Below are 27,399 nucleotides of genomic sequence, written 5' to 3'. Positions count from 1 at the left end.
TTGTTAGGGAGGGACTACAGTAGGGAATCAATGTAAAAACCTCCCTCCCCCTCTGGAGTAGAGCCTTCTTCATTGATTCCCAGCCTCAGTTATTCCCCTGTGAGCATGGTCAAATGAGGCACTTTGATGAGTGGAGAGCAGTATTGAAGAACTGGGATGACATGGTGCAAAGGAATATTCAACATCCAACAAATTATTATAGAGGGGCTCTTAAGTGACCAGACATTATCCTGGGAAATTCATCAAGTAAACAAAATGGACAAAGATTATTGACATCATAAACTGGCTTTCTAGTAGGGAAAAAGAACTTAATAGATAATTGGTGTAATATGTTAGAAAGAGATGAAAACATGATTAAAGAAGAAAAGCTGAACGTGTTTAAGGGAGATCCGGAATGGGAGAGGCAAGTTGGAAAATTAATAAGGCTGGTCAAGATAAGCCGCATTAAGAAGGTTAGATCTGAGCAAAGAAAGACTTGAAAGAGCTGAGGGAATTAGCCAAGGGGATACCTCATTGATCAGAGGAAGTCTTAAATATCTATTTTATTGAATCTCCTGAACCTGAGCCTCAGCTAAATCGGAACCTTTGGGGCAGGCAGAGAACTAAGATATAGACATTGTTGTTACTTCATCTCTTTGATGCATCCCCACATCTCATTGTGATTTTTCAAATTAAATTCAGCAGTTGAATGTAGTTTACCAAGTTCTGTGTCACAAAAAGTATGATTTGGTAAGCAAAGGATATGTAACTTTATATTGTTTCTGTCCAACAGCATTCTGCAATCTTTAAATCCCGTTAGTGGGGGGGGCTGGGGTTGTGGCTCAGTGGCAGAGCACTTGCCTAGGTTCAATTCTCCGCACCACATACAAAAATAAACAAATAAAATAAAGGTATGCTGTTCATTTACAACTACAAAAAAATTTTTTAAGTCCCATTAAGATTTAAATCTATCAGGATGCCTAATATCAGAAATTGATAGAGAATGGATGTGTGTGATACTTGTTAATCTCTGATAGCTGATACCAAAACATCACCTACTTTCTTGATTTTTGATAATATCACAGTTGAACTATGTCTCCTTTCTGTGTCCTAGTCATCTGACATTATGAGAGACTATTTGTTTTCATATTGGGATATGAAATATGAAATATGCATAGAAACTTTAGATTTCAGCACCAATTTCCAGTGAATAACTTAGAAAAACAAGTTAATAATAGGAGCAAAAAGATGAAAGATCATGCTTTAAAAATCTAAAATTATGTTTTTATTAAGCAAATGGATGTCTTAATGAAAGTTATTTAAATAGAGATTGTATAAGGTTGCTATACAATAAAATGTTTTATTAAGATGAAATGATGCTTTTTCTAGAGCACTCTTCCTCTTTCATCTTCTGCTCACAGTTCTGTTTAGCTTTGTATTTTCAGAGAGACCTTTTCTGTCCCTTAGAAGTTGTATCTTGGGCTGCGGATATAGCTCAGTTGGTAGAGTTCTTGCCTTGCATGCACAAAGCCTTGGGTTCGATCCCAGCACCACAAAAAAAAAAAAGAAAAGAAAAGAAAAAAAAAAAAGTCATATCTATCTGCCATATGTTTTGATAGCTCTGGTACATTTCTTATGATACTGTTTTATAAGTCATTCAGTTAAGATCTTATTTAGTATTTATTTTTCTTATAGTTCAAAAGTAGGGTTATTTTGTGACTTTCTAAAAAGAAAACGTATCCGGCATGGTAATGCATACCTGTAGTCATAGCTACTCGGGAGGCTGAGCTGAGGCAGGATGATGGCCTAAACCCAAAGTTTGAGACCATGAAATATGGCATGACCTCATCTCAAAGAGAGAGGAAAAAAACATGGTTCTGATGGTGAATGTGAAGCCTTGGATAACAGCTGGGAGCTGATTATTTTACAACTCCTTTCTGCTTCTGTAGAAATGTTGTGAAAATTATAAAGGACTTGTAAAGTACTTTGAACTTGGCGAAGCTAGACCTAAAATAGTGCCATCTCCTTTGCATAGGCTCAACATTCTCACTTTAATCATCGCTTTCAGCATTTTTGATAAAAATGAATAGGACAGAATGCAAATTAACTGATTTTTTTTTTTCCAGTTTGCTTTCAAAATTTACAAAGTCTCACTTATAAACTTTAAGTTGTGGTCTTTAGATCAAGAGCACAGGAAGAGAAATGTGAAATTTGTTAACAAGTGATGCTTGTATTTTCAGGACTTCATTGTCAATTTGAGAACTTAGTCCAAGATCAGATAAATTGGAGCAGACACTGTCACTTGGCAGTACTGGATCATTTTAAGTATTTGTACGTGTTAGAGTATTATTAAAAGGTTATTGCTTTCTAATTATGTGAAGTAGTGCTTAATTTAGAGAGAGTAGGTAAATCTGTGAAAAGGGCAAGATGAATTTAGGCCTAGCCTGGCTCTTTTTCTATAAAATATCTTATTTTCCCACAGAGATTTTAAGATGATGTGGGAACCCCATCTGATAGCCAGGTCTATCCTGGTAGGTGTTTAGGCCCATGAGTCATGCTGGCCCCCACCTTCCAACATTTTATAAAAATAAAATCAGATTAAAATGACTAAGAGTGACTAATGTTTGCATAACCCTCTCATGATCAGTATATTATTTCTTTCTCACAATAATCTTCTGAGGTAAGTGAACAGATGTGCTGTCATCTTTATCCAAGAAGAAGTGTACTACTGCTCTGGATCTATCTTCTGACTTGATAATTTCTGCTTTTTCTATTATCCCAAGCTGCCTTGGGACTGCATCTTTAAATTCACTACTTAACAATTAAATACACAACCCTTAACACAGTGCCTTGTACATTAGAAGCTCATATACATGATGGTCAGCTGAGACTTGCGCTGAGAACTGATGGATTCTGTGGACTGATTTGAATATGCATAGAAACTTTGGATTTCAGCACCAATTTTCAGAGGTACTTTTCCCTGGTTATTTCCTGGTCATTTCTCTTAGTTTTCTAATCCGAGCCCTGGCGTGATTTTGATTTGTTTTTACTATTGAGATGACTTTGCTTGATAGCTGCTGTACAGTATAAATAACTAAAAATGGAAACTGTTCCTTTTCTTGGTGTGTTCTCTTGTCTTCATTTTGTTAAAAATTGGTATATATGGTTTTGTTACTTAGACTAAGTGCTATAGGCTAGATTCTGTGATGCTGTTATAAATTAAGATAAGCAAAATGGTAATTATTGCTGGCAAACAGAATAACCTGTCTTCTGTAGCATTACTTATTTTGTTGCCCCTAGTTTAAAGAAAACAGTACTGCCTGAGCAGGATTGTGAATTCCAACTTTGTTGTGTGAGCCAGTATGTTTCCTCTTTCGCAAATGCACCCCTACTTTTAGGTGCCCTGTGCCTTTATCCCCTGCATCCCTCTCTCTTTTTTTAGTTGTAGATGGACACAGTACCTTTATTTTATTTATTTACTTTTATGTGGTGCTGAGGATTGAACCCAGCGCCTCGCACATGCTAGGTAAGTGCTCTACTGCTGAGCCACATCCCTAGCCCCTACATCCCTTCTCTTATCAGAATCTTAAAATTCAGTGTGAGCATGACTTAATATTATCTTTTAGAAATGTGACTTTTGATGAATTATTAACAACTTTTGCATTTTAAGCTTTTTAACTCTTAATGACGATTATGTGGGTAGAGGTGCCTGTGTTCCTTACCAGATGTTATTCCAGAAATAATTTTCTATTATTCTTTTAGCATTAGTTTGTAGTTGGGATTCATCTTATGTTTGCCTCTCCCTTCCTTGCCTCCATGTCAACAACCTCCTTTTTCCTATCTTTTTATTTTTAAAATGCATTTGAAGTAATACATGTTCATTTTTGAAAACTATGAAATGGTAACAAATGAAAAATTACTTAAACCTCCTTTATCAAAAGGTAAACATTGTCTCTAGACTTTTGGAAATTTCATATTAAGGATCTAAACATTAAACGTAGTATAGATATAAATTATATAAGTATAGATTGGGTCATTGTGCTTTTTAAGCAATGTGTTACAACTTTTCCCAAGAGTAAATATACATATTTAATAATTGTGTATTTTATTATATGGTTGTATAGTTTTAATCTATTATATATTTCCCTATTAGAAAAAAATACTGTGATCAATATCTTTGAGCAGAATCTTTTCTTACCATCATTAATTGTTCAAGTAAATTTCTAGAATTAAGTTTTTTAAATTGTTTTAAAGTTTTAGTGGATTTTGACAAATTTTTCTTTTTATTTGTTCTAATTAATTATACATAAGAGTAGACGGCATTTTGACACATCATACATAAATGGAGTAAAACTTCTCATTCTTCTGGTTGTACATGATGTAGTACACTGGTCATGTAATAATATATTCACATAGGGTAATAATGTCCGATTCATTCTCCTTTCCTTCTTCCCCCATACCCGCTTCCCTCCTTTCACTACCCTCTGTCTAATCCAAAGTACCTTTACTCTTCCCTAGCCCACCCCCTTGTGAATTAGCATCCGCATATGAGAGAGAACATCTGGCCTTTGCTTCTTTGGGATTGGCTTATTTTGCTTAGCATGTTGTTCTCCAGCTCCATCCATTTACTAGAAAATGCCATAATTTCATTCTTCTTTGAGGCTGAGTAATAGTTCATTGTGTATATATAAGCATATTTTCTTTATCTATTCATCTGTTGAAGGGCACCTAGCTATTGTGAATTGAGCTGCTATAAACATTGGTGTGGCTACATCACTGCAGTATGCTGATTTTAAGTCCTTTGGATGTATACTGAGGAGTGGGATAACTGGGTCAAATGGTGGTCTTATTCCAAGTTTTCGAGGAATCTCCATACTTCTTTCCATAATGGTTGCACCAATTTGCAGTCCCATCAGCAATGTATGAGTGTACCTTTTTCCCCCCATATCCTTGCCAACATTTATTGTTGCTTGTGTTTTTGATAATTGCCATTCTGACTGGAGTGAGATAGAATCTCAGTGTAGTTTTGATTTTCATTTCTCTAATTGCTAGAGATGTTGAGCATTTTTTTGTATGTTTGTTGATCAATTGTATTTCTTCTTTTGTGAAGTGTCTGTTCAGTTCCTTAGCCCATTTATTGATTGGGTTATTTATTTTTTTTTGGTCTTAAGTTTTTTACTTCTTTATATATCTTGGAGATTAATACTCTATCTGAGGTGCATGTGGTAAAGATTTTCTCCCATTCTGCAGGTCTCTCTTCATGTTATTGATTGTTTCCTTTGCTGACAAGAAGCTTTAAGTTTGAATTCGTCACATTTATTGATCTTACTTCTTGTGCTTTAGGAGTCTTGTTAAGGAAGTTAGTTCCTAAGCCAACATGATGGAGATTTGGGCCTACTTTTACTTCTAGTAGGTGCAGGATCTCTGGTCTAATGCATAAGTCCTTGATCTACTTTGGGTTGAGTTTTGTGCAGGGTGAGAGATAGGGGTTTAATTTCATTTTGCTACATAAGGATTTCCAGTTTTCCCAACACGATTTGTTGAAGAGGCCATCATTTTTTCAAAGTTTGTTTGGCGTCTTTGTGTAGTATGAGATAACAGTATTTATGTGGGTTTGTCTCTGTGTCTTCTATCCTGTACCATTGGTCTACCAGTCTGTTTTGGTGCCAATATCATGCTGTTTTTGTTACTGTGACTCTGTAGTGTAAGTTAAGGGTCTGGTATTGTGATGCCTCCTGCTACACTTTTCTTGCTAAGGATTGTTTTAGCTGTTCTGGGTCTCTTATTTTTCCAAATGAATTTCCTGATTGATTTTTTTAGTTTTATGAAGAATGACATTGGAATTTTAATAGGAATTGCATTAAAATCTGTATGGTGCTTTTGATAGTATGACCATTTTGACAATGTTAATTCTCCCTATCCAAGAGCATGGGAGATCTTTCCATCTTCTAAGGTCTTCAATTACTTTCTTTAGTGTTGTGTAGTTTTCATTGTTGAAGTCGTTCACCTCTTTTGTTGGATTGATTCCCAAATGTTTTATTATCTTTTTTTTTTAGGCTATTATGAATAGGGTGGTTTGCCTAATTTCTCTTTTAGTGGATTCATCACTGATATATAGGAATACATTTGATTTATAGGTGTTAATTTTATATCTTGCTACTTTGCTGAATTCATTTATTCTAGAAGATTTTTGGTGAAGTTTTTTGAATCTTCTAAATATAGAATCATGTCATCTGCAAATAGGGATAGTTTGAGTTTTTCCTTTCCTATCTGTATTCCTTTAATTTCTTCTAATTGCTCTGGCTAGAGTTTCAAGGACAATGTTGAGTAAAAGTGGTGAAAGAGGGTATCCTCTTGTTGCTCCAGTTTTTAGAGGGAATGCTTTTAATTTTTCTCCATTTAGGATGATGTTGGCCTTGGGTTTAGCATATATAGCTTTTACAATGTTAAGGTATATTCCTACTATCCCTTTCAAGTGTTTTGAAAATGAAGGGTGCTGCATTTTTCAAATGCTTTTTCCACATCTACTGAGATGATCATATGAGTCTTGTCTTTAAGGCTGTTGATGTGATGAATTATGTTTGTTGATTTCCATAGGTTGAACCAACTTGTATCCCTGAAATGAACCCCACTTGATCCTGGTGCACTATCTTTTTATTGTTTTTGTATGTGAACAAATTATTCTTTTTTTTTTTTTTAAAAGAAAGGAAGGAAGGAAAGATAGACTTTTTTTTTTTTTTTTAAGAGAGAGAGAGGTAGAGAGAGGTAGAGAGAGAGAATTTTAATATTTATTTTTTAGTTATCGGCGGGCACAACATCTTTGTTTGTATGTGGTGCTGAGGATCGAACCCGGGCCGCACGCATGTCAGGCGAGCGCACTACCGCTTGAGCCACATCCCCAGCCCCAAATTATTCTTTAAAACGTTGCAATCACTAGTAGTGATTGAAAGTTAACTTCTTCCCCTCTAAAATACAAGCCCTGTTCTTCATTTCCTTTTGTCTTTTAGGACTTCCAGATAATTAGCTCAATTTAAATAATTGTCTGCAAGGAACCCTCTTTTAATAAAAATCAGTTTAACAAAATCAGGACAGAGTGGGGAAAAGTCTTTTCAGAAACAAGTAAGTATCTGAACAGACTGGGCAGAAGGCCTTAGTGTGATCTGAGATATAAATCATGTGGAACATATTTTGGCTTCAGGCTTTGAATTTGTGTGCCTGGTAGTGGGAGGAACCCTGCTGTATGGCCTACTTCCATGGAGAGAGAACACCTGTCCAGGCTTGTATAACTGTGTGGAAATCAGCTTGGCAATAACTTGATCCACAAAAATTAAGGAACCTGGTTGAATGGGAAGACTAGAATATGTGAGTTGAAAGGGATGAGGTGATGATCAGCAAGTATAGTATTTGAAAGCAAGTTTCTGATAGACCCAGGAAGGAGAAATCAGAGAGTGGATCTAAGTGTTCAAGTTACCAGAAATGGAGCAAGAGAAGGGTTAGAGAGGAAAGTCTTGTAAGAACAAGGAAGGGTATCCAAGACATTAGTTACAGGATAGCTACAGGAAGATAGTAGGTACACGTCAAAGGAATCTTCTCTTTGACTATTTCCTTGTCAGAGTCTTGGGTTTCCTTGATGTAAGACCATTTTACTTCTTTGAACTCCAATGATTTCTCCTGTCATTATACCTTTGCTTGGAATTCTGTCATGCATAATCCTTTACCCTGTCCCCCACTCCTGCCAAGAATGTCTTTTATTAGGTTTCATTTAGATTTACTTTTTCCTGGAAACATTTTCTCTGAACTGCTTTAACTGGGCTCAGAACCCAGTTGAATCATGTCTGAGAGCATTCCTCACACTACACTGTGTTTACTGTTCACTTCTCTCTCCCAACTGATAAAACCTCCTTGAAAACAGGAACTGGTTTTGTTTTACTACATCCCCAGTATCATCAACAGTGCCTGGCATTTAGTAGGTATTCAGCATGATTTATTGGTGGATATACCAGTTAAAAATAGTGTTCCATAAAGAATCAGGTATAGCCAGGCTTGATGTCATCTACCTATAATCCCAGTAACTGCGGAGGCTAAAGCAGGAAGATTCCAAGTTCAAGGCTAGCCTGGGCAATTAAACAAGCCCTTGTATCAAAATAAAAAGGGATGAGGATGTAGCTTGGTGATAGAGCACCCCTGGTTTCAATTCCCAGTACCAATGAATGAATGAATGAACTAAAAAACGAATGAATGAAAAAAAATTGTAAAAGGACTGAAAATGTATCTCAGTGGTAGAGCATTTGCTTAGCATGTATGAGGTCCTGGATTTAAACCCCAGTACTAGGAGTAGGGTGGAGGGTGACAGACAGAATCAGGTATAGAGATGTTATAGCCTATGAAAAAATTGACTATTTTTCTTTTGTACTGAACCAGTTACTTTGCATTTTTTATACCTTCTGTCTGCTATATTGACACTTTTGTATTGTTTTGTTATTAAATCTGAGATGCATAATTCTGACCCTGAGGAGCAGTTACTGACCACTAGAGAGATAATTTGTTAAATATTAAGACTTCTGGATTTACTGTTATGTTAAAGAATATTTTTGGAGGAAGGGGGCAAATTTAAAACTGAAGCCACTTGTCAAAAGAAACTAACTTTATTTTTAGAACCACACAAGATAAACAAAACAGCTCCTCAGGAAAAAACCCTCAGAGCCCAACTGCCACCACCGGCTTCCCACAAGCCACACACCCCAACAACCTCTTCCTCCCACAATCCTCCTGCTCTTGAGGCCGATTGGCTGGGTCGCATGGGCGGAGCCAAAAAAGTCCCCCAATGAGTAGCTCCATGGTCTGAAAGGGCAGGGAAACAGCCCAATGAGCATCACCGCAGAGGAGCCAATCAGCTAGATGTTGCTGGGGCCGCTGTGAGCCAATCATCAGCTGGCAGTCTGAAAGTTTGCTGGAGCCCCTTCGGCTGTGGCTCTCAACAAGCTGGCTTCATGAAAACTTTTGTAACCCTAAAAGCATGCCAGGAAGAAAGTTAACTGGAAATAGAATGTGGGCCTAATGTGAGAAACAGTAAAAGAAATACATGAGTTTTTTTATTTATCTTCCTGGTGACCATCTTGGTTGCCACAGATTTATGATGACTGTCCTTACTTGCCAGTTTCTTTTCTTTTTTTTTTCTGATCCCAGTTTTAAAAAAATTCTCTTCCAACTTCATGGCTACTTTGATGCATAATGCATGGAATCATATCTTCCAATTCTGTGTTGAAAACTTGTATTTAAATGTTTAGGTTCTTTCTTTAATAATTTTTAGTTTCATTAAAATTTTCACAGCAGGTGGGAAAGTTTACCAGTTACAAAATGTGGCAACTGTGTGATGTTGTTGAAATGGAAATGACGTAACTAAGAAAATCAGGATCTTTAAATGTTTTCTTGGTTCAAATGGAAATCTATGGGCATCTTTTTATTGTTAATTAAATATAGAAGACATGAGAGTTTGAGTTAAAATACTTGTAGTAAACTTAATTAAAACCATGAATTAAGGGCTGGTGATGTGGCTCAAGTGGTAGCACACTCACCTAGCATGTGTGAGGCACTGGATTCGATTCTCAGCACCACGTAAAAATAAAATAAAGATATTGTGTCCACCTAAAAAAAACTAAAAAAAAAAAAAAAAAAACCAAACATGAATTAATACATGAACAGAAAGTATGTTGGTGAATTTAATTGGAAACATTTAGTCAGAGTTAACTAAGATATGTAACTGTACTGATATGTTTTATTGAATTTCTGGGTGTTTATTATACTTAAGTTTGACTATCACTGCATACCAATAACTTACTAAAATTAATGGGAATTAAATATAGGTTCTTTTTAGAGGTGCTGTGGTACTTTAGTGAGTTAGTTCCTTTTGTAAACGATGTACAATCTTCAGATTCTTGTAAAAGTTAAAAAAGACTTGAGAATATAGCATCTAACTTCTTGGAGAGAGGTGTTGGATTTCAAAAATTGGCATTCAAAAATCCAAAACTGCTTTGGTTTATATTGTGAAATTGTATAGCTAAATTTCTGGAAGATCTCTTGAATTGAATCTGTAAAGTCTCTGTTTAGAAGATCTTTTTTTATGAAAGCCTCTTTGCCTTTCATTATAAAAGAGCCTGGTACTGCTTTCTGTTTTAAAAATCCAGCTGGAAAATTACAGAGTACAAACACTTGCCCATCAGTTCTTCATTTGGAGAGAACAAAAATATGTCTTCAAAGTGGAGACTGATATTTAAATATTTATTCTTATCAGTGGAGTCATAGTTTTTATTCTTTATTTTTTACTTTTAAAACTACATATATTTTGTCTTCTGCATAGTGTGGCTAAAATTTAAAATACTATCTTTATTTTATGTGGTTCTATGATTGTTTTTCAAATCTTCCAATGATATGTTTTTTCTCAGTCCCTCCAAAAGAAATTTCAAGGTGTCCTTGTGTCTTCATTTTGGTTCTATTAAGTTGAAACGATATATTTGTATTGATTCTAATTTTTAAAACAGACTCATAAATGTGTCTGAAAATATATTATTTTTAAGTGTGTGTGTAGAGGTTTTTTTTTTTTTTTTTGGTAGTTGTGTATGCCCTTATTTTATTTATTTTTATGTGATGCTAAGGATTGAACCCAGTGCCTCACACATACTAGGCAAACACTCTACCACTGACCAACATTCCCAGCCGAGAAAATATACATATTTTTATAAATAATTTTTATATATTTTTAAAAAAATGAATAGACTTAATTTTTTAATGTAGTTGTAGATTTATAGAATCATCAGATAATACATAGTTATGTTTATCCACCCCCTACTAACTTGCAGTTTCCCCTTTTATTAACATCTTGCATTAGTATGGTACATCAGTTACAGTTATCGAACCAAAATTTCTATTATGACAAATGCATGACATATATTTATCTTTATAGTTTTATACAGAGTAGTCACTGCCCTAAGTAAGAATCCTCTCTGCTTCACCTATTCATGTTTTCCCCCTATTAAGCCCTTGGCAACTATTACCTTTTTTTTTTTTTTTTTTTTAAGCTGCCTATCTAGTTTTGCCTTTTTCAGAAGGTCATGTAGCTGGACTGGCTGCTTTCACTTTGCATTGTAGATTTAATTTTCCTCCATATCTTTTCATGGCTGGATGGCTTATTTTTTATCACTGAAAAATATTCCACCATACAGATCAATTTGTTTAGTCATTCATCTGTTTAAGGAAATCATGACTGCTTCCAGCTTTTCGCAATTATAAATAATGACTGCTACAAACGTGTCTGCAAGTTTTTGTGTGGACATAGGTTTTGAACTCAGTTGAGCACTGGCTAGGGGTGGGGATTCCTGGGTCATATGGCAAGACCATGTTTAGCTTTGGTTTAAACTGATATAAGCTATCAGCATTCTGTCTTTTAGACATATATGCTTTTAAGAGTCATGATTAATAGTCTGGAAGGAAATACTCTTAACTGTTAGCCGTAAGTAGTTAACCTTAGAGATTAGGAGGAGGATCTGTCATATTTATTGATTTATTTTGTTATTTTAATTTTTTACAACAAATCTTATTGTATAATAATTGTGTAATTCTTTCTCTAAAATGCTTTAATTTATAGTAAAAAATTAATGAATCAACACATCTGAAAAGAAGACAATTTAAAATAGTATATCACATTTATAGAGGATTTTAATATTTTATTCTTATTTTTTAAGTAAGAGAATAATATCCTTCTTCTAGTCATAATTGTCTATTTAACAACCTTTTAGAGCATTTACCAAATAACATAGTCTTTCAAAGGATTATGCCAGAGCTAAGCAGACACATATTTAATCCAGAATTGAGATACCAGGCAAAGCTTCCTGGAGGAGGTGATAACTAAACTTGAGTCATGATGAACAAGTGTAAGCTAAAGGGAGAGAGGAGTTATGGAGAGGAAGGAGAGTGTATGACGAAAAGACAGTGTTTTCAAGCTAGATATAGAGTCATTTGCTTCTGATTAATCTGACTAAAACTAGAATTAGTTTTCCCAAGCTTTCAGAGAAACAGATCTTTTCACATTGTTGACGCTTGTTTGATAATCTGAAATTGAGAAGTATGCACTCACATTTTGTTTTGGTTTTCCAGTGAGTGGCAGAATGCATTGTCCTAGTGCTTGTTTTACTAGGAAAACTGGAATAAATTATCGATTAAAGATATTTTGTTGTTGGAAATGTATTAGCACCAATCACTATCATAATGAGTTCAGACCTGAAATTTAGAACCTTGAATGGCTTGACTATCACTCTTGGTGAGAGTTAAGTTCTTTACATCCACAGATGTTTTCTGTACTCCATGGGATTCCAGTGTAAACTTTTACATAATCACTTAGGAAGATAGGGAAAGAGGGAAAGCCACGTATGTGTATGGCATTTCAGCATAGAGTTGGCTGTGTTTACTAGGTTAGAATATGGGTTCATAAAAAGAACAATTAATTTGAGTCATATTATCTGATTGTTATTCCAGTTCTTTAAGGTGAATATTAAACATGTTGGAGTGTTTTTTTTTAATCAAATTTACCTCTTAAGATTATTTTTTTAAGACTGTAAATGTGCACCTGGCATGATGGTGCATACCTATAATCCCAGCAACTCAAGAGGCTGAAGCAAGAGAATCACAAGTTCAAAGCCAGCTTCAGGAATTTAGCAAGGCCCTAAGCAACTTAGTGAGACCCTGTCTCAAAATAAAAGATAAAAAATAGCTAAATGTGTGGCTCAGTGGTTAAGTGCCCCTAGATTTAATCCCTGTACAAAAAAAAAAAAAGACTGTAAATGTGCAGTAGTTCACATTCTGTTACAATGAAAATCATCAGAGGAACTGTTAATTTAATATAAAAAATGATTATTACACTGTTATATATTTTGAACAAAAGTCACCACTGAGATCTGTTAGATGTTATATAGTTAATATTTTTCTCAGGTATCTGTTGCATATTTAAAAGTAAAACAAAATTCTCATGTTTGAAAAGGAGTACTGAAATCTTGTTATCAGAGTTCATTTCTTGCATTCTAAATCCGATTCTTATCCCTGACGGCTTAATGACATTAAATAGGTCATTTGATTTTACTAAACTGAGTCTTTGTGTTTAAGTAAATTAAATAATATATATGAAGAATCCTGCAAACCATAAAGCATTACAACTGTAATTGCTGTCATTTTTTTTGGAATTTGCCTTCTAACACATTTTATAATCCTCTGAACAAGATTACTAGGAGGTCACTGATTATTCTATAATTTTTGGCTCTATTTTATATTGTAGAGTCTCCATGGCATGTGAATTTTTTTATATGTACATGTCTTTCTATAACCCAAAGGAAATTAAAATATTGAAAGATTTTAAGAACAAGGAATGACCTGAGGCTAACAGACAATCTTTTTATTTAAAAACAAGGAAGAGAAGATGGTGGGAATGGTACTGAGACCTTCTTACCCTATTTTACTGTTTACCACAAAAGATAAGGGAAACCTGAATTACTCTTCACAAAATAGTTGAGATTTCTACTGTAGATTTTGTTCTTATTCCTTTCTGTTTGTGTCTTTTCCTTCATGTATTCCTCTCCACCATTCTGTTCTTTTTTTTACCCTTTGAACGTCATTCTAAAAGTATCTTCCAATGCTGTCTTCCCTATTTTCTTTGTCACTCTTCTGTTTCTTTCTCTTTTTCTCTTTTTTCCTCTAGTGATTGTGACTTATTTAATCCCATAAATAATACTTTCCTATTTTTATTGCATTCCTTATTTTTTATGTCAAGTATGAAAGTTGACATTCAATTCTAATAGTAAAAACAAGTTGTAAATTTTATTTTCACCTATGGTGTATCACTGAGCACAATGAAAATAAGTACCCATAATTATGGTAAGAATATAATGGCACAGTGCTTTTAGACTATTTTGATAATACATGTTGACAGCTTAACAGTTTTGATCTAAAATTCCATATCTTAGCTGGGTATGTTGGTACTCTACTGTAATCACAGAGACTTAGGAGGCTGAAGCAGGAGAATCTCAAGTCAGAGTCAACCTCAGCAGTTCAGCGAGATCCTAAGCAACTTAGCAAGGCCCTGTCTCAAAATAAAAAGGGTTGGGGATATAGTTCAATAGTAAAGCCACCCCTGGGTTAATAAATAAATAAATAGAAATTCTACGTTTTAGAATCCATCTGAAAGAAATAGGCTTAAATAATGAAAAGGTAGCCTTAATGAAATAAAGGGGGGATGAGTATATGGACTATTTTATAGTCTTTTAAAATTACATGTAGAGTAGAGAAAGTACATAATTTTAAAAACATAAAATGTTTTTACCTACAATAGATCATGGCAGATATATGTTTAACATCCAAGGTTGATGAAAGTATAAATGCACAGCTTTTTAGAGCAATATGGCAATAATTTCTATTTTAAGTCCTCATACATTTTGACCTAACAATTATATAGATGTCTAGGTTGATTAGCTGATATGTGCTAAAATATTTTTAGGGCTAGTCATTACATCACTAATTACAGTAGGTCTGTCCATGATACTTTGTGAAATGGCAAATGCTTTTCTAAGAAAAGCATTTGTTTGAAGGAAATAAGGCTGTAAATATATACAAAATTAAAATGTTTATCCCTGTATTTATAATGATAAAATAATATTAAAATTCTAGATGTCCAACAATAGTGAATTGGTTAAATAAATTATGTATTCTGCCAGTGAGAAATTAGGCAGCATTGCTAATCATTTTGTAGAAGACTACTGGAAAGATTATTTTCCATACACACATACACTCATGTACATGCTTATATGGTGGAGAGTGGGGAGCATGTACACTAAAAGTTTTAACTGTTTTTATGTGGGTAATTAGATACAGATGATTTGATTTTTAAATTTTTCTCTTAATGACTGGTAACTATGCTTATAATATGAACAAAATTATAATAGGTTGGTTTTTGTTTGTTTGGTACATGGAAATTTTTTAACTAAATATTCATGAGGTACATGTAATGATTTGATACATGTATGCATTGTGTAATGGTTCAAATCAGGATAAGCATATCTGTCTACTCAAACATTATTTCTTTGTGGTAAAAACATTCAGAATCCTTTCTTGTAGATTTTTATCTATATTCCATGAATTATACTATGGAACACCAGAACTTACTTCTTCTAACTATAGCTTTTAAAAATTATTGTTGAGAAAAATTAACCCAAGTGTGAAGAAAAGACTTGTAGGAATTATACCCATAGTTTTATTAATAAAACAGTAGCTGTTTTTGAGTGGTGGAGCTACAGGTAATTTTTTAAATACTTTTGTGCCTTTTCTACATTTTTCTTTGATGGGAAAATGAGTACACTTATTTTATTAGGAATAAAGGTTTTGTTTTTAAATTTTCTTAGCACATCCTTGATAAGTAATTAGCATAATGCAAGTAATACTTATGTAATTAATGAACTTAAAATTTGTGTGTGTGTGTTTTTATTTCATTTTTAGGCCAGAAATATACATACAGGAGAGTTAGCTGCGGTAAAAATCATCAAGTTGGAGCCTGGTATGTATTAAAACTCTTAAGACTTTTTTAAAAAACAATTTTCTTGTGCATTTCATAAAAAGAATAGTCTATATGTCCTTCATGTTTTCCTTCTTCTCCAAAGAAGTCTTTATGTGTTCTGGCAGGACAGTATAATGTCTTCAGTATGGTTTTATTAAATTCCATTGGAGGTCATTAAAGTTTCGATGGGACAGTTCTGTTGCTAAGTAAAATTTAAAATGTAAATATTAAAAAATTGAAATATGCACTTACTGACAATTTTATAAAAGTAATTTTTCACAATTATAGTGACTATTTTAGCTTAGTTTTAGTTACTATGAAAATTTGATTATAAAAGTCTTCCATGATATTTTAGGGATATTCAGATAATATTCCAGAAAATGCTATTTCATCAGCTATTCCCCGGCTGGTTGATTTAGGTTTGATAATTTTGATCTTAGTTTAATGCTTATTTTATTAACATATCTATATATCAGAAGACTCTTTTAAAACACACCAAATAATTTACTTTGGAAAAAAATAAAACCTTAATTTTATGCTTTTGATTTTTTTAAAGTTTTTAATATGGGAAATAGTAGTTTTTGACCAGGTAGGTGTATATCTTAGTGATCTGTTTGATTGCAGCTTATGAACTGAGACCTATGTGACCATAATTATTCCAGTTTCTTAACTTGAGCAGTTAAAATGGGTTTTGTACTTCAACTTTAGATGATTATGTGTATGGTTCATTAGAAAGATTGTATTACTGAGATAGCATATGCTGGAATGCTTTAAAATTAAGCTTTCAAATATGACACATCTTTTACCTGACAGATAAAAGTTGTTATAAATCTATTTTAGAATCCTGTTACAGAGTTTCATTTAATAAGTATAGAATGATCTCTAAAATGTCACTAACACAAATAGAAGGGAATATGAGAACAGTACAAGCAATTGCCTCTCCTGGAAGTCACTCCAGCAGAAATTCAAGTTATGTTCAAGGGGTGATGATAGTCCAGACTCTGGTCTGGGCTCTCATAGGAAACAAAGATCTCTTCTGCCTTCAGTGAGTGCACTGGGCTTATTAGAGCCGTTTTACTTATTTGACTTGAGTGTATGGCTTACTTTTGATTATAGTTTATTTAATGAATTAATGAGTATGCTTTAAAAATCTTTTGAGTTTGACCTCTCAATAAACCATATATTGGAACTAACAGAGGAAAGACAATTCAATAAAAACAAGAAAAATACATCATATGTATGATGTTATTACTTAACATATAAAGATAAAATGCTGAGATTATAAGGTGAAACCCTTTGAAAGGCTTGAATTTCTCACTTCCTTGTTTTGTAAAAACTGCTGATTTTATGTTAGAGATCTCTCATATATGAAGATTGAATAATATTTAAACTCTTCCCCCCAAGAAGTTTAGTAAATGTTAATGTTGTAATCTTAGTATTTGGCCATTTTTATATTCTGCTGATTGCCTGTCTTTATTTCAGGTTATTCGTCGTTTATTATTGCATTTTGGATGCTGTTTGCACTTTGAAAATAGAGACTCTTCATTTTAAGTTTTCCTAATTTATCTTCTCTGTCTTTTCACTCCATTTATAATACTTGTCTGTTTCTCTTAGATAAATTTATTAGTCTTGCTTTCTTTGTTCTCTTCTTCCCTGTAATCAGACTTTTCTTAGTTGATAATTATAAAAATTTTCACAAATTTCTCAAGTTGTTTCCTTCCAAAATTTAAATGTTTGCTTCATTAGAAATGATTTTGTAATAAAGAATGAGAGTTCTAGGTCTATTCTTTTTTAAATGGCTAGATAGTTCCATTACTACAAGTTCTTTTATCTATAGGTTTGAACTTTTTATTACATGCTGTAATCTTCATTACTTTTATTTTTCAGCCATTTCCTTTTTCTTTTCCTATTTTCCCCCAGGAGAACATTGAATATTTTTATCAAGAAGAGAAAGAAATAATATTTGTGAGATTAATTTAAATGATTTGGGTTTTTTTCTTTTTCTTCTTCTTTTTTTTTTTTTTTTTTTTGTTGTTGTTGTTTATTTGTTTGTTTGCAGGTAGGTTCTTGTGTTAGACATGGTAATACAAGCCTGTAATCCCAGCTATGTGGTAGGCCAAAGCAGGAGGATCACAAGTTTGAGGCCAACCTTGAACAACTTATCATACCCTGCTTCATAATAAAAAAATTTTAAAAGCTGGGAATGAAGCTCAGTGGTACCATGCTCCTGGATACAATCCCCAGTACCATAAAAAAAAAAATTTTTTTTTTTTTTTTAAACGCTGGAGTGTAGCTCAGAGGTAAAGCACCCTGGGTTTTTTCCCAGTACTTCAAAAAAGTAAACTTAAATAAAACTTTTAAGAAATGATAAAAAGGACTGGGAATGTACTGCCCAGTGAAAGGGCTGGAGATGTAACTCAGTGGTAGAGCACCCTGAATTCAATCCTTAGTATAACAAAAAAAGAAGGAGGGGTAACTGGAAGAGAATAGCAGGGAAGAAGAGAGGAGAGATGGGCTCTTACTCTATTGCCCAGGTGGCTTAGACTCCTGGGGTCAGGCTGTCCTCCTGCCTCAGTCTCCTGGGTAACTGAGAATACAGGCAAGGACCACTGTGCCTGGCTTTGTTGTGGTTTTCTGTTTTGTTTTGCTTAGTTCATAATCTTTCTTTGAAGCTTTTTAAATATTATGCCTGGGGGTTTCTTTTATTTTTGCTGCTGATAATTTGGAAGATACATAATCTGTAGTTTTTTAAGTAGAAGGCTTATAAGACTTTGAATAATATGCTTACATTTGTGGGGTTTTATTATCTGACAGCTTGTTGGCCTCCTAGGTATAAAGTGTAGAAGTTTGCCTATTTATCCTTTTCCTGCCTATTCATCTCCCACTTTTAAGCCATTAGTAGTTTATGATGGGATTTTGGTTTCAGAACTTTCTTATTATATTAGGGTATGAGTATGTATTCATCTGTTTATCTTCCTTTTAAGAATTGTAGTATTTGTGATCTTTACAAGCATAATGAACAGTTATTCAGAGTTAGTTTTATATTTGAAATAGATTCGGTGCTCACTACTGATCTTTTTATGTCATGTCTTTGCCATTCTGACTTATTTATTTTATATCAACTAGCAATATGATAAACCATCATTAAACAGATTTTTCAGTAAGTATTAGAATAAAACAACATGAACCTACAAATTTTCTTCCTCAAACTATTCTTTCATTCTTATTCATTTTTGTAAATGGTTCACCAAGCCAAAAATTTGGACATTAACCTTGATTTATTTTTTATTTACACTACAGTATCAATCTATCAGTAGGTTCTTCAGACTACCAATAAAACATGTTCTTTTTTTTTGTACCTGGGATTGAACTCAGGGAGTCTTGACCACTGAGCCACATCCCTAGCCCTATTTTGTATTTTTATTTAGAGATGGGGCCTCACTGAGTTGCTTAGTGCCTTGCTTTTGCTAAAGTTGGCTTTGAACTTGGCAATCCTCCTGCCTCAGCCTCCTAAGCCACTGGGATTACAGATGTGCACCACTGCATTCAGCCAAAACACATTCTTAATTCATCTCCTTCTCTATATTGCTTCCCTTATTGGTCTCTATATTGTCTTACCTTCTTGGTCTTCCCATTTCTTTTCCCACACCTTCCATTCCCCATCATCTAGTAAAAACTAGAGTTATTGTAGTGAACTTTATAAAGCATAAATCAGATCATAACTCTCTGTTCTTCAAACTTTCATGAAGCTTCAATATCCAGTTAGAATCTTACTCAGACTTCCAGCCTTGCTCATAAAATCCCACATGATCTGTTCTTACCATTTCTTCAAGCTCATCATGTTTCTCCTTTCATACTCTGCTTTCATATTATTTTATTTAAACAGTCCAAGATTAAACTGTCCCTTCCATTCTGGTTTTCATCCTTGCTCAGAAAGTCCCTGGTCATTTGGATCTCAGTTTAAATGTCATGTCTACAGAGAGGCCAATTTAAGGTAGCCAACCCAATCCCTTGTTTTAGTTTTTTTGCCTAGGACTTGACTGATTGATGCTTTTCTTGCTGATTTTTGTGTATTTGTTTCTCTTTCCCAAAGTGTAAGATCCATAAGAATAGTGATCTTCTGTCTATATGGCTTGTATTACAGCACCTAGAACAGTATAGGTATATACTGCCAATAAATATTCTTTCTACAATAGAATGTCACAAATATCATTTGGATCTCAGTTTAAATGTCATGTCTACAGAGAGGCCAGTTTAAGGTAGCCAACCCAATCCCTTGTTTTAGTTTTTTTGCCTAGGACTTGACTGATTGATGCTTTTCTTGCTAATTTTTGTGTATTTGTTTCTCTTTCCCACAGTGTAAGATCCATAAGAATAGTGATCTTTTGTCTACATGGCTTGTATTTCAGCACCTAGAACAGTATAGGTACATACTGCCAATAAATATTCTTTTTACAATAGAATGTCACAAATGTATTCTGTTGCCTTTCAATAAGAATGGCCATTTGATGAGGTTTGATGATTGTGTCACACATTCTCCTCCTGTACTCAAAAATCTGTAGATATTTTCTCCCTTGAATATTGCTGGAAAGACCTATAAGGCCTGTCTGATATTTTCCCCCTGGCTCTTGACTTGCCGCTTCTGCCTAATTGTCTGTTTTAGCAGGTTTATCTTTGAAATCAGTTAACTTCAACAGAATATATTTTGTTCTTGATAATTTTCTACAGAAAATTATCTGAGCTTTTTTAGTCTGCAGTTAAGATTCTTTCTGTTTCAGCAATTTTTTTTTAAATCATTTTTGGATTTTTAAAATCTCATTACTTTAGGAATACCAGTTATTCACATTAGTTCTACCTTACCTGTACTTATCTTTAGGTATCTTCTTTCTGTATTATGTGTGATTTTTTTTTTAAGTCTACTATCAATCACATCAGTGACTTACTTGTTTCTAATATTCTACTTGTTGTTTTCAAGGCTTTTATTAATTCTGTAAAAGTATTATTTTTTTCTCAACCCCCACCCCCCACCCCCACAACTACCAGCATTCTTTCTGTTTTATTTTGTTGCCTTAATTGACCTGGTCTTTTTTCCCCCCTAAGTTTGAAACACTTACTGTCTATAAAATTTTCTTCTTTCTCTCTCTTTCTGTCTTTCTTTCTGTCTTTCTTTCTTTCTTTCTTTTTTTTTTTGGTGGTACTGGGGCTCAAATCCAGGGCCTCAGACATGCTAGGCAAGCACTCTACCATTGATCTATTCCCCCAGCTAAAATTTTCTTTCAAAATAAATTTTCCATGTCTTCTGTATCCTATATATGCTGTTTTTTTTTTTATTGCTATAGAATTTTTGAGAGGGATCAATGTTTGTTTAACATTGCCAATAAAACTAAAGTAGATGGGGTTTTTCACATTTTTGAACAGACATAAGGTAATATTTAGGTGATAACTATGATGGTACTAATGAATGTTTCTAATATTAAGTTCAGATACTTCAAAAAATCTGGAGGCAGCTGTATTTTAAAAAATGAATTCTTAACTGTATTTAGCAGCTTTAAAAACATTGCACTAAAACTAGTATAATAGAAAAGTGCTTCCTTGTATTGATTTAACAGATGAATCTATTTAGAATTATATTTAGACATGAAAAGATAATTATTTGCCTTTGTAACTTAGAAAAGCCTTATGTTTGAGAAAACATAAACAAGATTTTTTTTTTTTTTTTTAAGTAAATGGAAATCCCAGCTGTAGGCTTAAGAGCACAATTCCCCCCACACACAGAGTTCAGAATAGGGTTTATAGGGCTGGGGATGTGGCTTAAGCGGTAGCTCGCTCGCTGGCATGCGTGCGGCCCGGTTCGATCCTCAGCACCACATACAAACAAAGATGTTGTGTGCGCCAAGAACTAAAAAAAATAAATATTAAAATTCTCTCTCTCTCTCTCTCTCTCTCTCTCTCTCTCAAAAAAAAAAAAAATTCTCTCTCTCTCTCTTAAAAAAATAGAGTTTATAATTATTTTGGAGTTCTAAATTTTATTGTAGATTTACTAATTATCCCTTGCAGTTTCATTTTATTATAATGGTATGGTCAAAATTTTACTGAAACATTGCTTTTGAGGTTCTTCTTACTAGTCTTAAAAATACTAAATAAGCCTTAGAGTTAAGAATAAAAATGAGTTAGCATAGAGAATTGGTTTTTTAATTATCCACAAAAATGATTGTAAAAGGGATGGTGCTGTAGTTCAGTGGTAGAGTGCTTGCCTTGTGTGCTTGGGGACTTGGTTTCAAACCCCAGCACCACAAAAATAAAAATAAATTGTGAAAAAAAATGAAGTCAGCATTCTTTCCTATGTCGCTATGTTCTTGTTGCCCTTCATATACACAGAAAATTATTGTTTTCAGGAATATTTTATCCATTTCTATCACATTTTTATAGTAATACTTATTAAATATGGTCACCATCTTAATAAAATGTGGCATAGAATTTGACTTACCATTGATCAGCATTGAAAATATTACCCAGAATGATACTGTTGTGTTAGCTGCATTTTTCATCTCTTTGGTCAGGCCTTAGGAATGCCTTTGAAAAGCAGACAGATATTATGATGTGTGTCACCATGTTTTCCTGTCTTATGTCTGAATTTCATCCTACTGTTTAATGTATTTTACAGATCCTTATTTTGCTCAAAAGTCTGTAGCTCTTGGTGGCCAACAACCAGAGTAGGAACAAAATTCCTGGGAAAGTTGACCATTAGAACTTTTCTTTTCTCCTTTTCTCTCATTCCATTATCCCTCTTTTATGGTGAAACTACACAATATTTTTAAACTTAGGCGAATTGTAGTATGTTAAATTGTAGTATGTTAAATATTGTGATGGTTGCTTAGAAGGGATGGAATTTTAAGAAAATCACTGCCCTGTATGATTAGTGTAACATACTACTGTTTGCTTGTTCAATTTTTTAAATGCTAAATTGAAAATATTCATGAAAGAGTCGAGTATTTTTAAATAAAATGACAAGTTAGTTATGACTCCTTAGTTCAAAGAGGTTTCAAAATAAGTAGGCACCTTTAAATATCTTTGAATAAATGTTTAAAATTTTTCTTATACTGCCAGGAAATACTTCGTCCTGTTTCCTGGAAATATAAGCTGAGAAAATAGAGTAAATGGAACAAAGTCAAGACATGTACAAAGACTTAAACAGTCATTAGTTTGCATTGTGCATGTTTTTAAACAATTGTTAAAGCAGGCACTTGGCCAAATAGACCAAGTGTCAGCTATTCTAATTTGGTGGTATGATCTTGCTTTATAGAAACTCTTATTTAAGAAGTTTACAATCTTGATTTCTAAAAGTAAGCAGTAAAATAAAATATTTGTACTCTATCTTCACTGTCTGAACACTTTGAGTCTGAATGGATGAAAAATGTTAATTTGAGGGAATAGATGCACAACAAAAATGTTACTTTTATTGGTTTTAAATTATAAATACAGAAAATAGAAACTTTGTGTTATTTTACATATTTTAAAAAATATGTTAAAATCATTTTTAATGCTTAGATACTGTTTCTAAGTTTGCTTTTGAACACAAGATAAAAATGAAGATACTTTTTTATTACTTTGTAGTAAAAAAAAGATGACCTTCGATGTCATTTTAAATTAATGTTCAAACTCAATCTAAATTGCTGATACTGATAGGTATTTTCTCTCCAGATGAGTTTTTGAAGGGATTTTTCTCTCTAGATGAGTTTTCAGAATCTAAGATGGGCATTCCAAAGAAAATATGCTATTAGAAATGACATTCCATTTAACATTCTACATTCATTTTGCTCAATGGAAAACAATCATATTTCTTTCTTACAAACCAAGTCATTCAAATTCACAAGATTGCCACCCTCGTGTCACTGTATTTTTCATGGAGATATACAATTTAGTGAATGAAACACTTAATATTGGATTAATTGGTTTTAGAAAAATAGTACTGCTAATTTATCAGTTGTACATTGGCCTGCCACTAAAATCAGTTTTCCCCCTGGTGTCTGTCTCTAACATTAATTCATTGCATAAACTTCAGAAAAGTGCAGAAAACTTTTTTTATTATTTGATATTACAAATATTAATTAAAATATTTAATTTTTACATAGAACTTTTTCTGTGAATGTTATAAAAATCTTATTTATTTGGGGATTTTCTTGGGGAGTGTACTGGAGATTAAATCCAGAGGCACTTTACCACTGAGCTACACCCCCAAGCTCTTATTTATTTTTATTTATATTTCTTTATTTATTTATTTGCTGGGGCAGTACTGGGGATTGAACTTAGGGGCACTCAGCCACTAAGCCACATCCCCATTCCTATTTTATATTTTATTTAGAGACAGGGTCTCACTAAGTTGCTTAGCTCCTTGCTTTTGCTGAGGCTGGCCTTGAACTTGCAATCCTCCTGCCTTAACCTACTGAGCCACCCTGCCTACTGGCTTGTGCCACCCTGCCTGTCTACTTTTTATTTTAAGACCTAGTCTCACAAAGTTGCTTAGGGTCTTTTTAATTGGGATGCTGGACTTGAACTTGCTATCTTCTTCCTCAGCTTCGCTGGGATTATAGGCGTATACCACTGCCCCACCAAAATGTTACAAAAACTTTAAGTTTACTTGTACTTATTTTTTAAATATGTGTTTAGAAAGACTATTTTTTTCCGAAACTTAAACATCTAACTTTAGTAAAATTACTAAATTAGGCTTTATTCACATAATTTAAAAATTTTATTATAGTATAGAACATGTCATAAAATTTACTTTTTAACCATTTTTAAGTGAATAGTTTAGCCTGTTAAATGTATTTGCATTGTTGTAAAGCCAAAATTGAAACTCTGTTTCTATTAAGCAACTTCTTTTCCCACAGCTGATAATAACCACCATACTACTTTCTTTATCTATGAATCTGACTATTTTATATATGGAAGCATACAGTTTTTATAATTTTCGTTCATAATAGTGTTCTCAAGTTTCGTCCATGTGTATGATGTAGCAGTTTCCTTTTTTAAAATATGTCATTCTATTTTTCATACCTTTATTTATTTATTTATTTTTATGTGGTGCTGAGGATCGAACCCAGTGCCTCACACATGCTAGGCAAGTGTTCTATCCCTGAGCTGTAACCATAACCCTGCAGTTTGCTTTTTAAGGCTCCCTATGTATATATCACTTTTTTTTTTTTTTTTTGTCCAGCCATCTGCTAATGAACATTTGAGTTGCTTTTACCTCTTGACTACTGTAATAGTGCTGCTGTGAACATTAGCATATAAATAGCTCTTCGAGAGCCCAGATATAATCTTGGGGTATATATACCTAGAAATGAGATAACTAGATCACAGGGTAACTCTATTTTTAATTTTTTTAGTTAAAATATTTTTGTGTGATGCCAGGGACTAACACTACACAAATTGGACTTCCAGGGCCTTTTGCTAAGTAAGCACTTTACTATTGAGCTCCACTCCTAGTCCTACCACAGTTACAATGCAGCAGTACCATACAGTTTTTCATAGCATTTGCACCATTTTACAGTGTGACCAATGATGCACAAGCGTTCCAACTTATTCACATCCCTTCCAACTGTTATTTATTTATTTATTATAGAAACCCATCTTAATGAGGCCAAGGTTATATCTCATTATAGTGTTGATTGACATTTCTGTGATCAGTGTTGTTGAGGATCTTTTGTATGCTTATTGTTCATGTGTATGTCATCTTTGGAGAATTATGTCTATTTAAATCTTTTGTCTTTTCTTTTTTTAAATCAACGTATTAGATTGTTGCTGAGTTGTAGGAGTTCTTTATATATTCTGAATATTAGCTCCTTAATAGATATATTGTTTGTTTGCAGGTATTTTCTACCATTCCATATGTATGCTGTTGGTGTCTTTTTTAAAATATTTTTTTAATTGTAGATGGATACAATACCTTTATTTTATTTATTTATTTTATGTGGTGTTGAGGATTGAATCCAGTGCCTCACACATACCAGACAAGTGCGCTACTACTAAGCCACCACCCCAGCCCCCTGGTTGTGTCTTTTGATGAACAAAAAATTTGTCAAACTTAAATAGGCTCAGTTGATTGCTTTTGTTATTTATGCTCTTGGGGTCATATCAAGAAGACATTGTCAAATTCAATATTGTGAAGCTTTTCTCCTATGATTTCTTCTAGTAGTTTGAGATTTTAGGGTCTTACTTTAGGTCTTCAATTTGTTATGAGTTAATTTTTGTGTATGGTTTAAGGTAAGGGTCCATCTTCATTCATTTGCATGTAGATATCTAGTTTTCTTAACATTGTTCTTGAGATTGTCCTTTCTATGTTGAGTGATCTTGATACCTTGTCAAAGATTAGTAGAACAGATATATGAAGAATATACCCAGAACTGGAGTTTACATATTTAAGTTTTATGTATTAAAGAAGGTACAGTCCCCAGACATTGTCATTATTAGTGACTGGTACTTGTGAAGTCTTGCTTCCAGTTACACTGTAAAAAGTAGTAGCTCACTTGCACTAAGACCCCACCTTTCCTGGTAGACACTGCACATAACTGCTGCCTGGAGCATAGTCTTGGGATGGCACTAAGCCAATTTTCTCTACTAAGTAGTGGTTTGTTACTAATAGCATTAATTTAGCTATATTATTGACATTTATAGGTCAACTTAAGTATTTGGACACCATTGAAAAGTTAGGTACTATATGTGAGAAAATCTGTTTTAAATCCCAGTCTTGATTGAAATTATTTTTAAGTACAGCAAAGATGTAAGACTTCTATGCACATTTAAGAGCTAGTAAGTGGAAATCCAAATATTGTACACTAATGAAGTTCAGTGCTTCTTTACTCTTCTTTCCTTATTTCTACCCCACCCCACATACCGTTTTTTTGTTTGTTTGTTTGTTTTGTTTTGTTTTGTTTTGTTTTTTTGTTTTGAAAAAAGGGTGTCCCCATGTTGTTCAGGCTGGTCTTGAACTCCTGGCTCAAGAGACCATCCTACATCAGTTTTCAAAGGGCCAGGGCTGCATGAATATGCCACCATGCCAAGCTTCAGGCCCTCTTGATAAAATTAAGAGAAGGGTAGAGCGTAGCCGGTTTGTTGGACATTGGTATATGTAAAGAATAAGTTCTGCTGGTGCAGTCACCCGTGCCTGCAATCCCAGCAACTCAGGAAGCTGAGGCAGGAGAATTTCAAGGCTAGGCAATTTATTGAGACCCTGTCTCAAAATAAAAAGTAAAGGGGGTTGAGAATGTAGCTCAATGATAAGAGAATCCTAGGTTCAATGCCCAGTACTGGAGGGGAAATAAAGAAAAAGAATGAGTTCTAATGCTATGATGGAAAAGGCTCAGGCAAGAGAAACAATATTCTGGTGCTCATCAGTAGACACAGGAAACAGTGCGTTTCCACTGAGATAAGCAGACTCTTACTGTAACCTTACTGATCCCCTTTCATTGGCTGACCATTAAACTTAAGTTTAAGATATATGTAATGATTTATGTACTACATATTTCCCAGTTTACAAGTAAAAGCTATAAAGATTTTTTACTTAGAATTTTATGCAGTTAGAAGATTGCACTCTCATTCGGCTGACTTAATCCTCTAAAATTGTTAACACTAAATCCTATGACTGAATTCAGTTAATGTTTATATGCAGTGATTGTTGAAAAGAGTTTTTAGATTACAAATAAATTGCATGTATGATAGCTAAACTAAGTTTATGTTTAGGTCACATCAATGATTAATTCTTTAAAGGGTACTTATTGCATAGCAAAAATATTTAAAGTTTTGTTTTAGATCTGAATAGAAAGAATTGAAAA

General features: G+C 33.6%; 1 protein-coding gene across 1 annotated transcript in view; it reads left to right on the top strand.

Moving 5' to 3' along the window:
- The window catches only part of Map4k5 (mitogen-activated protein kinase kinase kinase kinase 5), a 113,279-nt gene that overhangs the window by 6,961 nt on the left and 78,919 nt on the right, over positions 1 to 27,399 (top strand). The window contains exon 2 of the mRNA XM_076850272.2: positions 15,511 to 15,568. Within this exon, the coding sequence (XP_076706387.1) occupies positions 15,511 to 15,568 (58 nt within the window). The remainder of the gene's footprint in view (positions 1 to 15,510; positions 15,569 to 27,399) is intronic.

This window comes from Callospermophilus lateralis, chromosome 3, assembly GCF_048772815.1.
Source record: "Callospermophilus lateralis isolate mCalLat2 chromosome 3, mCalLat2.hap1, whole genome shotgun sequence".
NCBI lineage: Eukaryota > Metazoa > Chordata > Mammalia > Rodentia > Sciuridae > Callospermophilus > Callospermophilus lateralis.
This window is presented reverse-complemented; position numbering and strand designations above follow the sequence as displayed.